The sequence below is a fragment of the Hylobates moloch genome, unplaced genomic scaffold, assembly GCF_009828535.3.
Source record: "Hylobates moloch isolate HMO894 unplaced genomic scaffold, HMol_V3 SCAFFOLD_5, whole genome shotgun sequence".
NCBI lineage: Eukaryota > Metazoa > Chordata > Mammalia > Primates > Hylobatidae > Hylobates > Hylobates moloch.
Window position 1 is genome coordinate 118,260,974 of NW_026652280.1, and position 17,013 is coordinate 118,277,986.

The 17,013-nt window shown below is 40.9% G+C and overlaps 1 protein-coding gene across 3 annotated transcripts in view; it reads left to right on the forward strand.

Moving 5' to 3' along the window:
• The window catches only part of SORT1 (sortilin 1), an 89,840-nt gene that overhangs the window by 27,979 nt on the left and 44,848 nt on the right, over positions 1 to 17,013 (forward strand). For all 3 annotated transcript variants that reach the window (XM_032155129.3, XM_032155130.3, XM_058439495.1), the window contains exons 2-5: positions 704 to 763; positions 2,805 to 2,878; positions 14,777 to 14,879; positions 16,010 to 16,174. In XM_032155129.3, coding sequence (XP_032011020.1) covers positions 704 to 763; positions 2,805 to 2,878; positions 14,777 to 14,879; positions 16,010 to 16,174 — 402 coding nt within the window. The remainder of the gene's footprint in view (positions 1 to 703; positions 764 to 2,804; positions 2,879 to 14,776; positions 14,880 to 16,009; positions 16,175 to 17,013) is intronic.

Genomic DNA, 17,013 nt, shown 5'->3' on the forward strand with positions numbered 1-17,013 from the left:
GGAAGTATTTGAAAAACAAAACCCAAAACCACCTACAATGATTATTATAACTATATTTTAACATGCTTACTCTATTTTGGATACAATATACCAGCTTTCCCTTTTTTACCTCCTTACTCTCACTGCAACTCTGGTAAGGTTGTTTTATTATTATCATTATTACTATTGTTATTAAATAAAAAGGTGAAACAAAGGCATTTGCTTCTTGCTTCTGCCCCTTGTCATTTTGAGTGAGCTAGACTAGAAGTAAAAGGAATCCAGTTACGAACTTTTCAGCTATACTGTAAAGGATGCCCAGAAAAATTTAAATTATGCCGATTTGGTTACAATTACGCCTGCCAGTGTGGGCTATGATCTCTTGTTTTAAAGCATCCTAAAAATACTTTGCTATACCTTTATATTTAGTTCTGTTGGAGAAAGCAATTAGATTATCCCATCTCCCATCTCCCCATCTGGTGCAGTAAAGAAAACTCATCTGCTTGGCTTACTTTGTGTTAGAGAGAATTTAAATTTCCAAGTTATTTGTGATTCACATTAAGTAGTTAAATCCCATCTCTCCCAAATTTTGTACTGGGAATCCTTATCCGCTTTATATTTATGAACTTAATTACTCTGAACAGTAATAAAGTTCAGATGTTTAAAGAAGCCAAAGATTGAAGGAGTGTACCTGTCATTTCTAAATTAATTTTTTTTCCCCTTATAGCATGTGTTTGATGATCTCAGAGGCTCAGTATCCTTGTCCTGGGTTGGAGATAGCACTGGGGTAAGTCATATTTTGAGTCTGTTATTTCAGCCCAGCAAGATGATAACAGATTTGGGGGGGGGGGGCGGTTAAGCACCTAATATCATTTCTTCCTGAAACTGTCTTTAGCCTCAATCACAGAAAACGCATGTTTGCAAGACAGACTTTCAGGAAGTTGTAGTTGTGTTGGTTTTGCTTTAGAATTGGGAACATCTTTTTTGCGGGGGGGAGGGGTAGGGACGGAGTTTCGCTCTTGTTGCCCAAGTTGGAGTGCAATGGCGTGATCTTGGCTCACTGCAACCTCCACCTCCTGGGTTCAAGCGATTCTTCTGCCTCAGCCTCCCGAGGAGCTGGGATTACAGGCACCCACAACCATGCACAGCTGATTTTTTGTATTTTTAGTGGAGATGGGGTTTCACCATGTTGGCCAGGCTGGTCTTGAACTCCTGACCTCAGGTGATCCACGCACCTCAGCCTCCCAAAGTGCTGGGATGACAGGCATGAGCCACTGCGCCTGGCCGGGAACATCTTCTGACCACCTTCTTCCACAGTGGGAAGATGGACACCTTTTCAGTCCTTGGTGGCTGCTTAGCATCAAGATGAGCAAGAAGAAAGGTGAAAGTGCTCTGTACTGAGGAGGGAAGCTCACAATACTTGGGGAAACCCCTATATAGAAACAGAGAATGTCCATTAAAAACATCCTGGCACTTTTCCTCCAAATTGTATTGTTCCTGTGTCCTTTCCCACAGTTGTGTTGAGGGACTGTGGTGCCCATGGGCTCATGTTTGTTCATCTTTTGATCCCTGCCCCTACCACAAAGGAGGTACTGCCAGGATTGGGAGAATGGAAGGAGGATGAGTCAGCTCCTTATCCCTCCTGATATACAGCTGGGCTCCCACTAGGAGGGCATGTTGAGGATACACTGGCCTCTGGTCTTAAATCAGGACTTGTTGCCTGGCTGTCTTATTATCCTGCTTGAACAAGAGCAGGGGCAACATCTCCTGCCTCCTGGTATTCCATAATGCATGTGTCATAGCATTGAAGCACATGATAGTTATATTGGAAGCCTAAAGAAATAAAATCTTGGTGCTGAAAAGCAAATTGTAAATTTCTTATTGTGATTAATTTTTAAACTTTTAGTAGAATTTCTTTAAGCATAGCTCAGTTTTTTCTAAAATTTGAGTTGTACCCTAATTTCCATGATTTACCCATTTATCTTAGATAGTTGGTATCTCCAAGATTTTTTTTTTTGAGACAGAGTCTCACTCTGTCACCCAGGCTGGAGAGCAGTGGTATAATCTTGGCTCACAGCAGCGTCTACCTCCCAGGTTCAAGCAATTCTCATGCCTCAGCCTCCCAAGAAGCTGGGACTACAGGCAAGGGCCACCATGCCCGGCTAATTTTTGTATTTTAAGTACAGATGGGGTTTCACCACATTAGCCAGGCTGGTCTCAAACTCCTGACCTCAAGTGATCTGCCCGCCTCAGCCTCCCAAAGTGCTGTGATTACAGGCGTGAGCCACCATGCCCAGCCATCTCCAAGATTTCTCATATGGCTTTCTGAGACTCCCTAGACTCTTGTAGTAATCCATCCAGAATCATTTCCTCATGCATAGTTTTTGGTAGATAAAGTACTGAAAAAATGAATTTCATGAAGAACCAACAGCAAGGAGAAGAAAAAGACAGACGTACGTGACACAGTGACGTCTGTGAGAACACCCACGCTGTTCTAGACTCTGTAAGGAGAAAAGGGAGAGGGTTCTTGCCTGAGAGTATCTTACAATAATTTGGATACAAAATAGTTAAAGCCTTCTTTTATTTTAATGTGTATTTGAGTAGTCAGCCTCACTGCTTCAATAGAGGCAATGGGGATCATCCCAACAAAATGAGCTGAGGACTTTCTCATCATTCTCAGCCCTAGTAACTAGATCCTTCTAGACTTTGGGGAGTACTACACAGTAGGGATATCCAAAGTCTTTTAGGTGTTGGCTTAATCTCGAACACATATCAGCATGTGATTGCAATATCTTTTTTATTTACGGAATGCTTTTTTCTCTCTCCAGGTCATTCTAGTCTTGACTACCTTTCATGTACCACTGGTAATTATGACTTTTGGACAGTCCAAGCTATATCGAAGGTGAGATCAATAACACGCATTGGAGCATTTGACTAAGTAACATATTGAGAATGTAGATTCTCCCTTTTCTAGACATGATGGCATGTAACAGTTGATGTAAAAGATCTAGCCATCTTAAATTTTCACCAGACTGTCACACTCAGCACATGTTTTTGTTGTTGTTGTTGTTTTTTGAGACGGGGTCTCACTCTGTCACCCAGGCTGGAGTGCAGTGGCGTCATCTTGGCTCACTGCAGCCTCCACCTCCCAGGCTCAAGCCATCCTCCCACTTCAGCCTCCCAAGTAGCTGGGACTGCAGGCACACACCACCATGCCCAGGTAATTTTTTGTATTTTTTGTGGAGACAGGGTTTCCCCATGTTGCCTAGGCTTGTACTGAGCTCCTGGGCTCGAGTGATCCACCTCCCTCCAAAAGTGCTGGGATTACAGGCGGGAGCCACTGCACGCGGCCCTCAGCACACTTTTTAATGTCTACTTTTTTTTTTGAGCAGGGTCTGGCTCTGTCACTCAGGCTGGAGAGCAGTGGCACAAACACAGCTCATTGCAACCTCTCCCTCCCAGGCTCAAGCCATCCTCCCACCTCAGCCTAACAAGTGGCTGGCATTACAGGCACATACCTCCATGCCTGGGTAATTTTTATATTTTGGATAGACAGGGTTTCACCATGCTGCCCAGGCTGGTATCAAGCGCCTGGGCTCAAACTGTCTTCCCACCTCGGCCTCCCAAAGTGCTAGGATTACAGGTGTGAGCCACCATGCCTGGCCTTAGCATCTAATTAGCAACTGAAAAAAGTATGAGAAGGGGCCTGGTTCCAAGGAGGTTGGTTTGACCTGACTGAGGGGCAGAACAATAAAGGAAGATGAAGAAAGAGTCTATAGTGCTGTGTGTTTGTGTTCATTTGTATGGATATTTATTTGTGGGAAGGTAGTATCTCTTTAAAAAGTCTTTCTATTTAGTATGAGTACAAAATGCTTTTTTATATTCCTGAAATGAAAATCTTCATTGTACTTTCCCAGCAAATATTTATACAGCATTTTGAGGCCTAAGCAGATTATTTTTAGGTAAGAAGGAGGCTCTCAGGTCAGACCTACCAAAATGCTTTGTAGTGTTCACACTGGTGATGATGATGGTAACATGTGTTCTGGAACCACAACCTATACTGTGACATTGGTGAAGTTTTAGAGTTGTATTCTCAAAGGTATGACTTGGTTAAAAAGTAGGTTCCGTTCCTTAGCAGTAAGATTCAAGACCAACTAACTCCTAGAGATTGCTGAATGATTGTGTCTTCTCAATCATTTATGTCTGTCTCATTTTCCCCTAGGGACCTAAAGAAATAATGACATACCAGCAGATGATATAGAAACTACCCTAGGGTCAGGGTATCTCCCAGGAGTCATGGTACTTTCTCAAGGTTCTTTATTTGACTGCTGTTCTTGGCCCAAGTGGGAGTGAACCCATGTTCAAGCTCTGAAATGGATTAGCCTAACCTCTCTTCCCCATGAGGTATGAACTTTGACTACATCTCCTGGGCATGGAGCCAGAGGTTTCTGCCCTTCAATACATTGATGTTGGTCCCAGAGAGGCAGCAAATACCTTTAGGCCAACAAGGAATTGCCATCTTAGAACTACAGTGTAAATTCCATGAAGGCAAGGTTCTTGACTAACTGGGTTCCCCAGAATCTAGCCAAATGCCTAACATGTAGTAGGCAGGCAGCAAATAATAATTGAATAAATGAATGAATGTCTTGGCTCTTTATAATTTTTAGATGGTTAATTAAATTTTTTTGATATAGGATTGACTATATTTTAGAATCTTGGTGCTAGAAAGCGCTATAATAGGTAACTTTGTTTATTCAATCAGAACAGTAACTGAACCATTTTAGATGAAAAGCATCCTATTTAGGGAGAGAAAAATGCATTTTAAAATGTGTAACTTTGCTTCAGTAACTCTTTCCAGTGTTTAAGCATGTTTGCTATTATAAATTCCCTCCTCACAAAATTAGCTGGGCATGGTGTCACACACCTGTGGTCCCAGCTACTTGGGAGACTGAGGTAGGAGCATCTCTTGGGTCTGGGAGGTTGAGGCTGCAGTAGCTATGATCACATCACTGCACTCCAGGCTAGGTGACAGAGCAATACCCTTTCTCAAAAAAATAAAATATTTCCTCATGATAGTTTTTCTTACCAACCTGTGTTTCATTATAAAAGCAGTATAATCATATTATAGGACATTTGAAAATTTTAAAAGAAAGAAAAAAGTTCACCATACAGCCAAGTCTAATCTTAATTTGTTTGCAGTTTATTATCTTGACCTTCCCCTTTAATGTTGTATCATATAATCGTAGAGTATTGGGAGGCAATGTGGAATAGCAAAATGTTGCCAAGCTTTGTTGGCAAGTAGGCTCAGGATTGAATCACAGCACTGTCATTGCAAACAGAATGAACTTGGGAAAGTCATTTAACCTCCTAAGTCTTTTTTGTCATCTGTAGAAGAACAATAATAATGCCCACCTCAGAGCTGTTGTGAGGTATGCTCTGCAGTGCCTGGCATGGAGGAATAGCTTGGTGCTGTTAGCTGCTGCCATGCCAATGACCAGGGATGGCATGTAGCCAGCAGGTACTGGCATTGCTGTACCAGTTGTTAAAATGAATTTGAAGCCTTCAGGCAGATTGCCTGCCCCCAGATGCCTCCCCGTCTTCTACAAATGCACACTGCACCCCCTAGCCCCTGCCAACATGCAAATGTTACTAACGCCTGGCATTATGACCTACATCCATGCTGATGGGTCAGTACTCATACCTTCACTCTGCTGGTAACCCCTCATTTTTTTGGATTGACATAATTTACTTAATCATTGTTCCATTGGATAGTTAGGTTGTAGCTGTTTTTTCACTGTAACTAATACTACTGTGATCAGTATCATACATATTTATGTCATAGGGGATGTTTATTTCCAGTTCACTCTTTAGTAGCAAAGGAAAACCTCCGCTCTGAGGGATGTCAACGTGTTTTAAAGGCTGTTTGTTAAATGCCTCTTTCTCTGGGTCGAATTATCTTCTATACCTAATGCCTCAACAACTTAAGACAATCAAAACCAAAACAAGAACCAATACTGCCATGTCACTGTTTAAATACCACCACCATCAGACTCAGCCTTTTTTCAGCCTGTTTTTGTCTAGTCTTGCGAGAAACCCCGCTTTCCTGACATATACTTTACTAGAGTATAATTCTATTTGTTTCTGATATAGTATAATGTTACCAAGGTACTTTTTTTTCATGTTACCCAGCAGTTTTTTGTTTCTTTTCTTGTTTGTTTAACCACATTGACTTTGAATATTAATTATCTCTTCCCTGCCATGAAGTGGAAACTGACTCTGTACCCGCTTCCAGAGTTTAGGCGGAAACTGTAAATATGCCCTGTTGCCTTTCCAACTGGGCTGGCCTGGCCTAAAGTGACTGGCCAACCAAGTCAACCATGGCAAACATGCCAACCAAAGGGCAACTGTTGTTTCAGAAATGAGAAAAGGGAAGAAGCAGTTTGATCAAAATGGGTCCTGAGTATTCTGAAGTTGCCCAATTACCGATAAAAGTCCATTGAACCCACTCTGAAGATTTTTCTGTTTTTCACAGCATTGGTGATTATATTATTCGTTAGACCATCTTTGCATACTAAATCTTATATGGTTAAAGGTTCGTTTGGATTTCAAATAAAAAACAGCAAATTACATGCCACCTGCTCTGTGTATTACAGCATGAAGTCTCACAAGAATAGAAGGAAGTTGTCTCTGTTGATATACAGAGTTAGAGGGAGTATACTTCTGTCTTTAGGCTGTGAAAAAATTATTGAAGGATTTGGGAGATTATATGTATGTGTATGTATGTACATACATATGTTTCTGTATACATATGTTTGTGCGTATGTACATGCATACACACACATATACATATTTTCCATTTAAAGGAATCGTGTTTGTATAGTATAAATTTTGATTTTCTTATAAGGAATATTAGTTTTATAATGGATTATAGAGTATGTTTATCTCTCATTTGCACATATGAAGTTAAAGAAATAAACTAGCTACAATTAAGATGATAATTTGATTTTTGGCAACTAACGATATTTTCCATCGTTTTGTTTTATGATGTCTTGAGTCCAACTTTTCATTGTATAATTTACTTAGTGAAGCAAATGTAAGCATTATTCTACACCAATGTTATATACCTAATTATTAATATCACAAAGACTGCTGGGCTATTTTATTTCTGGTTTTTCTATTGAGAATTGCTCAGATTTCCCTATTAAGAGGTTTTGCATTAAAATATATTACATAGTCAATGTAAGTTTTTCAGGATGTTACTTGAGATTTTTTAAAAAGGATAACTTAAAGGTATACAGTGCAAAGTGCTTCTAGTGCAGTAAACCAGCTTCTTCAAGGCATGTTGTGTAACAACCTTTTTAATGATATGCTTAGTTCAGTTTTCACTGCAGCAGATTGTTAACAATGACTGCATATTTCAGTTACAGGGTTGGGATAAATTCCATTTACAACATATATTTTCTTGCTTTTTTTTTTTTTAAAGAAAAAGTATATTAAAATGTGATGATGGCATTTTACCTTTAATACAACTTCACTTTTATACATGTAAAGTTGTCAATCAGAGTAAGATGAAGACCCCCAAATACATATTCATTTTCCTTCTGATTAAAAGTTCTGTGATTTTATTTACAATATCTTACTCTCTTTATTTTCCCACTTGTAGTTTCAAAATTTCTGCAGAAAACATGCATCCTTTCCCAATAATGATAAAACACAACATAGTTAAATAAAAACACAAGGTAATATCAGACAGTGGGGAAAAAAGAGACTGAAATATTGGGAATTAAGTTTATTATGAATTCAAATCTTGCCAATTTTACCCAGCAGTAGTTTCAGGTCCATGATTCTTTTGATACATTTTAATAAACTACATTCTCCCTATTGATCTTTTACCTGGAAATCTCAGTGCAGTTGGTTGTCATTATTAGTGATAGTTATGTTCTGTAAAGTTGTCATGAATACTGAATTAGTTAATAGTGAACCATTGCTCCTAGGGGGACATATAGGGTTAGATTTCTGCAAACTTCTGGTCACAGCACTCATTTTCATCAAATGATCAATACATAACTTTGTTTTATGTGTGTTTCTGTTTAAAGATACCTTATTTAATGTGTATTATTGATTCATTAACACTGAATTCATGGCCAGTAGCACTACAAGTCTTGCCCAAACAAAGCTTGTCTCATATACTCGTATTTCCTCCATGAGGCACATCAAAGTCTTCTTGTGTTTAGGAACACTAAACAGCTTGTTGACACTGCACTTGGAGGCCATTTAAACAGAAAAAGTACCCCCCCAAAAAAGCATAAACTTGCAAAAACCTAAGTAGAAAAAAACTAAGTAGACCGTGAAAAGGACACTTGTTTATAGTATTAGAACTGAACACAAAGGCAAAGCATCACCTTGTTTGACCTCAGCTGGGAATGGGTACACTGGGTGACTCACATTTTTGCTGCTCTATAAATGTCTATAAATGACTGGCAAGGGACCATGAGTATTGATTTGGGGATTACAAATAAGTTTAAGAAGGTAAACAAATTTACAAATATAGAATCCATGAAGATTGTATAAGCTTTCTCAATTAGTAAAAACCACAAAACAATAATATTTTTAAGAGTTTACCATCATCCTTGTTACTTTTATGTTATAATTTATAGTGGCTTAATCATGGCAAAATGAACAAAAGAAAATGGGTAGAAGCAGAAAGAGTTTTGAGGTGCATGCTTGAAAAAGCCTACATAGCTGTTAATGAAACTTAAAGATGATTCTGGGTGAAGGCTCAGAAAGAAAAGAGGAGGGCTGTAGAGAAAACTTCCATCTTAGAGAATACCTAAGTAATCCATGGCAGGATATTCGTAAAAATGTGGACCACAAAGGCCATTATGATGAGGTTTCTGGCAGAAATGAGGAACTTGTTATTGGACAGTAGAGAAAAAGCAATCCTTGTTATAAAGTGGCAGAGAACTTGGCTGAATTGTGTTCATGTTCTAGTGTTTTTTCTTTGGAAAGTAGAACTTGCAAGCAATGAAATTGCGCATTTAGCTAAAACAATATCTAAGTAAAATGTCGAAGTTGCAGCTTGGTTCCTCCTGACTGCTGGTAGTAAAATGTGGGAAAAGAGAAATGACTTAAAGACAGAATTATTAAGCAAGAAGAAAGCAGTACTTAAAGATTTGGAAAATTCTCAGTCTATCTAAATTGCACAGACTGCAGTAAAAGGATGTGAATAATTAGGATGTGGCCAAGTGACCATTTGATAAAGAGATTAGCATAGGTGTAAACTAAGAACTCAATCAGTCACTCCAACAGGAAAACTGCCAGTTTGAACCCAATGAGGGAAGGCTTTCAGATTTCAAGGACCACAGAGCTATTCAGTTGCGTATGTGTGCTCTTCTTTAAGACAAGGCCATTCAGGGATCACCAAGGCTGTCTCCTCAATTTCAAAAGAAGGGACCATCACCCAAAGCCATGGGAGAAGGGCCACCCAGGTCCTTGGGGGCCTACCCCCTTTCTGGCAAGGCTGCGGAGCAAGAAAACAATCCCAGCGTGTCTGGGAAGGGGAGGGACCCCCTCCCCAATATTGGACCTGTAGGACAGAGCATAGAGCCAAAGAGAATTGTTTTCAAGCTTTAATATCTAGGCCAGGCGCAGCAGCTCATATTTGTAATCCCAGCACTTTGGGAGGCTGAGGTGGAAGGATTGCTTGCGGCCAGGAGTTTGAGACCAGCCTGGGCAACATAGTGAGACCTAACTCTATCGAAAAAAAAAAAAAATGGAGTGTGGTGGCACATGACTGTAGTCCTAGCTACTTGGGAGGCTAAGGCAGAAGAATTGCTTGAGCTCAGGAGTTCTAGGCTGTAGTGAGCTATGATCTCACCATTGTACCCCAGCCTGGGTGGCAGAGCAAGACCCTCTCTTTATTTATTTTTGACACAGGGTCTCACACTGTTGCCCAGGCTGGAGTGCAGTGGCATGATCTTGGCTCATTGTAGCTTTGACCTCCTGGGCTCAAGTGATCCTCCTGCCTCAGCCTCCCGAGTGGCAGTGGCTGGGACTACAGGCTGGAAATCACCATGCTCAGCTAAATTTTGTATACTTTGTAGAGACAGGGTTTCACTGTGTTGCCTTTGGGAGGCTGAGGTGGGAGGATGCCCAGCCTTAAGACCTACTCTTTAAAAATAACTAAATAAATATATCTCATGAAATTTGCCTGTATTTTAGACTCAGTTGGAGTCATCTTTCATCTTTCCCATTTCCCTTTTTTGGGATGGAAATGTCTATACTGTGCCTCTCCCACCATTGTATTTTGGAAGTGCATAACTTGTTTGGTTTCACAGGTACACAACTGAAGAGCAGTTTGCTTCAGGATGAATCATACCTTGAGTCTGATATAGATGATACTTTCAATTTTAGAGTTGATGCTGGAACAAGTTAAGACTTTTAGGCCGGACGCAGTAACTCACGCCTGTAATCCCAGCACTTAGGGAGGCTGAGGAGAGTGGATCATCTGAGGTCAGGAGTTCGAGACCAGCCTGGCCAACATGGAGAAACCCTGTCTCTACTAAAAATACAAAAATTAGCTAGGTGTGGTGGCACATACCTGTAATCCCAGCTACTTGGGAGGCTGAGGCAGGAGAACCGCTTGAACCTGGGAGGCAGAGGTTGCAGTGAGCCAAGTTCCTGCCATTGCACTGCAGCCTGGGTAACAAGAGTGGAACTCTGTCTCAAAAAAATAAAATAAAATAAAAAGACTTTTGAGGCTGCTGAGATGTAATGAATGTATTTTGCATGTGAGAAGGACATGAGTTTGGAGGAATGGAGTGGAGGGGCAGGGTGGGGGTGTCAGGATGCCGTACACTGAATGTGTTCCCTCTGAAGTCATATGTTGAAATTTTAACCCCCAGTGCGATGGTATTAGGAGGACCTTCTGTAAGTGATTAGGTCATAAGGGCAGAACCTTCAACAGTGGGATTAGTCCCCTTATAAGAGAGACCCCGAGAGCTCCCTTGCCCCTTCTGTCATGTATGGTTACAGTGACAAGAGGGTAATCTGTGAAGCAGGAAGCAGACCCTCACCAGACAGCACATCTGCTGGCACCTTCATCTTGGACTTCTCAGCCTCCAGAACTGTGAGAAATGAATTTCTGCTGTTTATAAGCCACCCTGTTTATAATATCCTCTTATAGCAGCCCAAGCTAAAATAAGCTCTATTCCAAATATATTTGTATTTTAGCATTATTTTCTAGAGTTATAAACGTGCATGTTTACACCATGGATACATGCAAAAATGATCATTTATTTTTGGTAACCAGAAAGTGGATATTAGTATGTTAGTGTTGATGCATAGAATTGTTGTTAAAAAGACTTGTTTATTTTTTCTTTCTTTCTTTCTTTCTTTTTTTTTTTTTTTTTTTTTTGAGACGGAGTCTCGCTCTGTCGCCCAGGCTGCAGTGCAGTGGCACAATCTCGGCTCACTGCAACCTCTGCGTCCCGGGGTCAAGCAATTCTCTGCCTCAGCCTCCTGAGTAGCAGGGATTACAGGCGCTTGCCACCACGCCTGGCTAATTTTTGTATTTTTAATAAAGACAGGGTTTCACCATCTTGGCCAGGCTGGTCTTGAACTCCTGACCTTGTGATCCACCCGCCTTGGCCTCCCAAAGTGCTGGGATTACAGGCGTGAGCCACCATGCCTGGTCAAAAAGACTTGTTTCTAAAGCAGTTGGTTTCACAGGGTTTTAATTGTTTACTTATCATTTGATGGCTGTTCATAATGCTATTAATTATCATATGGAATTTGAAAATTTGATTTATCAAAGTTGCTTCATCGATTTCCTCTTCATGACGTATTCTAATAGAAAATAAAGTGCTAGGATCATGCCTCTAATTCTAGCGCTTTGGGAGGCCAAGGTGGGAAGATTACTTGAGGCCAGGAGTTTGAGACCATACATATCTTCATGATATGTATGCTGATAGAAAATAAAGCTACATTTAAATAAAGTATTATGTTAAAAAATATACACCTGGGCCCAAAGTGGCCTTGCTAGAACCCTACTTAAGTCCCAACAGGTTGATACTAGTTCATTTTCTCCATTTAGTTAACTGACTAAAGTACCAGAGTGCTGTAGCAGGTGATTTTTTGTTTTGCTCATGCTGGTTTCTTTTTTTGAAGGGCAGGGATGTGTTTGTTGTGCCAAGTTCTTAAAAAGCAAGCAGGCTTGCCAACAGGTTTGTGGAGATTCTCTGGGGATGTCATGAAGGAGGACCAATTTGTAAACTAGTACTAATCAGGCTGCTTCAACCCCTTTGGAAGGTTTACAGAGCTGTTGATGATATATGCACTGTAGAGCTGGGAATTGTTTATGCACATCTCTTGGCCAGCTGTCAGGAAGATAAGAGCTGATCTACTGCAAAGCGAAAGAAAGGGTAATACAGGACTCTGTTGGGTGGTGCCCAATGCTATTTCATTTATCTAGGAATTTTCTATGTGTGTGTATGTACTTAAGGAAGGATAGAGTCATTCAGACAACTTAGACATGTGTAGTTTGTTTAAGCATATTATCAGGGACCTCTACATACACACATGGATACTTCCCTTCTGTCTCCAGCTTTCTCTTAGCTGATCTCTTCTACCAGGTCATAAGCCCCCAGCAAGATAGAGGAAGACCCCAGTTTGTAAGGGAAAAAATCCTCACAGATAATTAAAAGTTATCTCCAGTTTAGAGCTAAAGGTTCAGAGAATTGTACCATAGTTTCAATTTTGCCCTTAATTAACTAGTTGACTTTTGATAAATTGCCTTCCCTTGCAACTCCTCATCTGTGAAATGAGGGAGTTGGACAAGATGTTCACTTCAGCCCCTTACATCGCTCATGGTTCTGCAATTCTTTATTTGTTGAGGCCGCTACCAACACCTGTAACATCATTTACGTCATGTACATTCAAGCTTTGCTTATTGATGGGGATACATTCTGCGAAGTGCATCATTAGGTGATTTCATTATTGTGCAAACATCACAGAGTGTACTTACTCACACCTGGACAGTATAGCCTACTACACACCACAGCTATATGGTATAACCTGTTGTTCCTAGGCAACAAACCTGTAGAGCATGTTACTGTACTGAGTACCATAGGCAGCTATAACACAGTGCTAAGTATTTGTATATCTAAACATAGAAAAGGCATGGTAACAATATGGTATCATAATCTTCTGGACTCACCATCATATAAACAGTCCATTGGTGACCAAAACATCTTCATGCAACACGTAACTATATTCTATCATTGAAGACCACTGCAGATTACATTTATCTGTGTGCAAAAATTTGCAGTGCACAGCAGTCTTCATTGGTGGATACTTAAATTTAATGAACATTGAGATTTAGCATTGTGTATTGTGTAAGAGAGCTATACATAGTATTAAACCTGTCAGGGTTAGACAGCTATGGAATTTTTGCTTTTATTTTCCAGAATCTAAACATGGATTCGAATACTTCTCAAAGATATTGTTGGAATGAACTTTTGGAAAAAGCTTTGAAACCCTGAGAGTTGAGATTGTTTGTTTGTTTTTCCTAGCTGTATTTCATGTACTGAGTGCCTTAGAGACTTGTGCCTAGGGATGGTAACTTCTAGGGGAGAAAACTTCAAGAACTTGCTACAGCTTCATTTACAGCTTTATCATAAGTACTGTCGATTAATAGATTAGTTAGAAGCCTTTGGCTGCACTTTGCATAGATCTCACCTTAAACTAACTTGAATAATAAGGGAATAGTTGATTCTGTAACTAAGTACAGAGGAATGACAGGCTTCAGGGTCAATTCAATTCATTGTCATAGGCTCTGCTTCTCAGGTATTCTGAAATTACCTTCTCTGTGCTCCCATTGTGACAGAATGACGATAGCAGTCTTTACTGTGTGTTCACATACTGCATCATTGGGGTTTCTCAACCTTAGTACTCTTGACATTTGGGGCCAGGTAATTCTTTATTATTGTGGGACTGTCCTGTGCCTTGTAGGATGTTTGGCAACATCGCTGGCCACTACCCACTTAATGCCAGTAGCACCTCAGCCCTGCGTTGTGATAATCAAAAATGTCTCCAGGACCGGGCTCAGTGGCTCATGCCTATAATCCCAGCACTTTGGGAGGCTGAGGCAGGCGGATCATTTTGAGCTTGGGAGTTCAAGACCAGCCTGGGCAATGTGATGAAACTCCGTCTCTACTTAAAATACAAAAATTAGCCAGGTATGGTGACACGGACCTGTAATTCCAGCTACTCGAGAGGCTGAGGCTGGAGAATCACTTGAGCCTGGGAATTGCACCACTGAGCTGAGATTGCACCACTGCACTCCAGCCTGGGTAACAGAGTGTGATCTTGTCTCAAAGAAAAAAAAAAAAGTCTGCAAACATTACCAAATGTTTCTTGGGGGACAAAAAACACCCTGATTGAGAACTGCTGGTCTGAGGGAATATAGACCATTTTATCAGGTGGCTATCATAAGTGGGAGGCAGTGTGCTTCCTAGAATACCCCAAATTTCCCGCCCACCTTTTGTCTCCCATTGGCTCATCCTGAGTCACTCCCCGATTCCTGAACCCCCATCACTGGTGAGCGGGGGTTGGGGGGGGTGGGGGGGGTGGAATGTTCTTCGGACTCACCAGGGCACCTCTGGAGCTAGGAATGTGGCTATTCAGGGTGAGCCCAGTCTCTCAGCATGATTGCTGGAAAGGGAGGATGAAAGCTGAGTAGGAACTCAGTAATATCCATGACCACTGCACCCTAAATTTGCCCTTTTTTTCTTCCTCTCAGTGAGGATTATGGGAAGAACTTTAAGGATATTACAAATCTCATCAATAACACCTTTATTCGGACTGAATTTGGCATGGCTATTGGTCCTGAGAACTCTGGAAAGGTGAGACTCATTCTTGTATACGTAAAGCTTGTACTTGATACCACATGCAGAGCTGTCAGATATTAGTATTGGCATGGTCCAGTGATTCACAGTAATGTATTTTAGTTTAGTATTGCTATATTTATATTTTTAAATTAAACACAATTTTTTTTAAGAGTCTCACTCTGTCTCCCAGGCTGGAGTGCAGTGATACCGTTACGGCTCACTGCAGCCTTGACCTTCCAGGCCCAAGGGATCCTCCCACCTCAGTCACTTGAGTAGCTGGGACTACAGGCTCTTGCCACCACTCCTGGGTAATTTTAGTATTTTTTGTAGAGGGTTTTGCCATGTTGCTCAGGCTGGTCTTGAACTCCTGGGCTCAAGCAATCCACCCACCTCAGCCCCCTGAAGTGCTGGGATTACAGGCATGAGCCACTGTGCCTGCCTTAAACACAATTTAATATCGATCATATAAGAATGGAACTCTGAGCACACAGATTTATTTGTTTTTGTTCCCTGCCCAAGGTGCACCAAAGCCCTTAATAATTATGCAGCAGTTGCTTAACATTACAATGTAGGCCGGGCGCGGTGGCTCACGCTTGTAATCCCAGCACTTTGGGAGGCCGAGGCGGGCGGATCACGAGGTCAGGAGATCGAGACCACGGTGAAACCCCGTCTCTACTAAAAATACAAAAAATTAGCCGGGCGTGGTGGCGGGCGCCTGTAGTCCCAGCTACTCGGAGAGGCTGAGGCAGGAGAATGGCGTGAACTCGGGAGGCGGAGCTTGCAGTGAGCCGAGATTGCGCCACTGCACTCCAGCCTGGGTGACAGAGCGAGACTCCGTCTCAAAAAAAAAAAAAAACATTACAATGTATATACCCTATGACAACATTTTAGTCTTTTGGAAAACTAATCTCAGCCTAATCTAGGCCTAAACCCACAGATACGATGTCCCAGCTCAGTTCAGGGTGTTATTTTTTGATAAGAATAAGACCCAAGGAGTAGAGTGGAACAACTAATCAGTTTTTATAATTCTTCTTACTTCTAGAACTAACATTTCTTAACTAATGTCTGGTGAAAATGATGTAAAAACTCCTGTGCTTGCATAGATAGTATCATACCCTGAATCAGATCTTTCCTCTTCCTGTCAGGTGGTATTAACAGCAGAGGTGTCTGGAGGAAGTCGTGGAGGAAGAATCTTCAGATCATCAGATTTTGCGAAGAACTTTGTGCAAACAGATCTCCCTTTTCATCCTCTCACTCAGATGATGTATAGCCCTCAGAATTCAGACTATCTTTTAGCTCTCAGCACTGAAGTAAGTCCAGTTGAGGAACATGGTTTGCATTTTGTAGTCTCAAATGTACTGTCTTAGAAGGATCCTTTAGGAATGCTTTTAATATTGGACTTCTTTCTAGAGTCTCTTTATGGCATGAAGTATGTATTTTTTTAATGTTTTTTCCTATTTGGTAAAGGACACAATTTCCACGTGCTATCTATTCCAGGTAAGTATGATGCCTAGTTGTCATTGTAATTTTTTTACGTGACTAAATGTATGGTATTGGAGTAATGAACTAGAAAACAGTTTAATTTAATCATTCTTGTGCTACAAGGGACAAGCATAAATTGTCAAACTCCTGATGTTGTCATTGTTCCTTTTCTATGATCAAACAACATCTTTCTAATTTTTTTCTTTTTTGTTAGGTCCTCAGTTTATAAAACATACTGATTTCTATCTTTGACACTCATGTATTAAATATCCAAAGTCTTAAATCCCTGCGCTCCCTACCATGTTCCTATACTTACCCCAGAAACCAGAGTGTTTCCCTAACCCTCCCACTTCTCTTCTCAAAGTTCTCTGAGGAACACATTCAGCTTCTCCTTTCCTGGAGGACCAGTCTCCTTTACTGTGGTTAAGGGCCCAAAGTGGCTGAGTTGCTAGACTATAATAATCAGAATTATACTTTACATTTTTATGGCCTTCTCTCATCAGATAGAAACACCTGAGGAACTAGTTCAAGAGGCACATCCCTTTGCCTAAACCCAGATATAATCAATGACTTCTGTTGTGTGGTGGCTAATATTTTTAACAGGCTCCCCAGCTGAGCCTGAGCACCAAAGTTTGAGAGTCATTGCTGTATTGACTGTTTTGGGGTC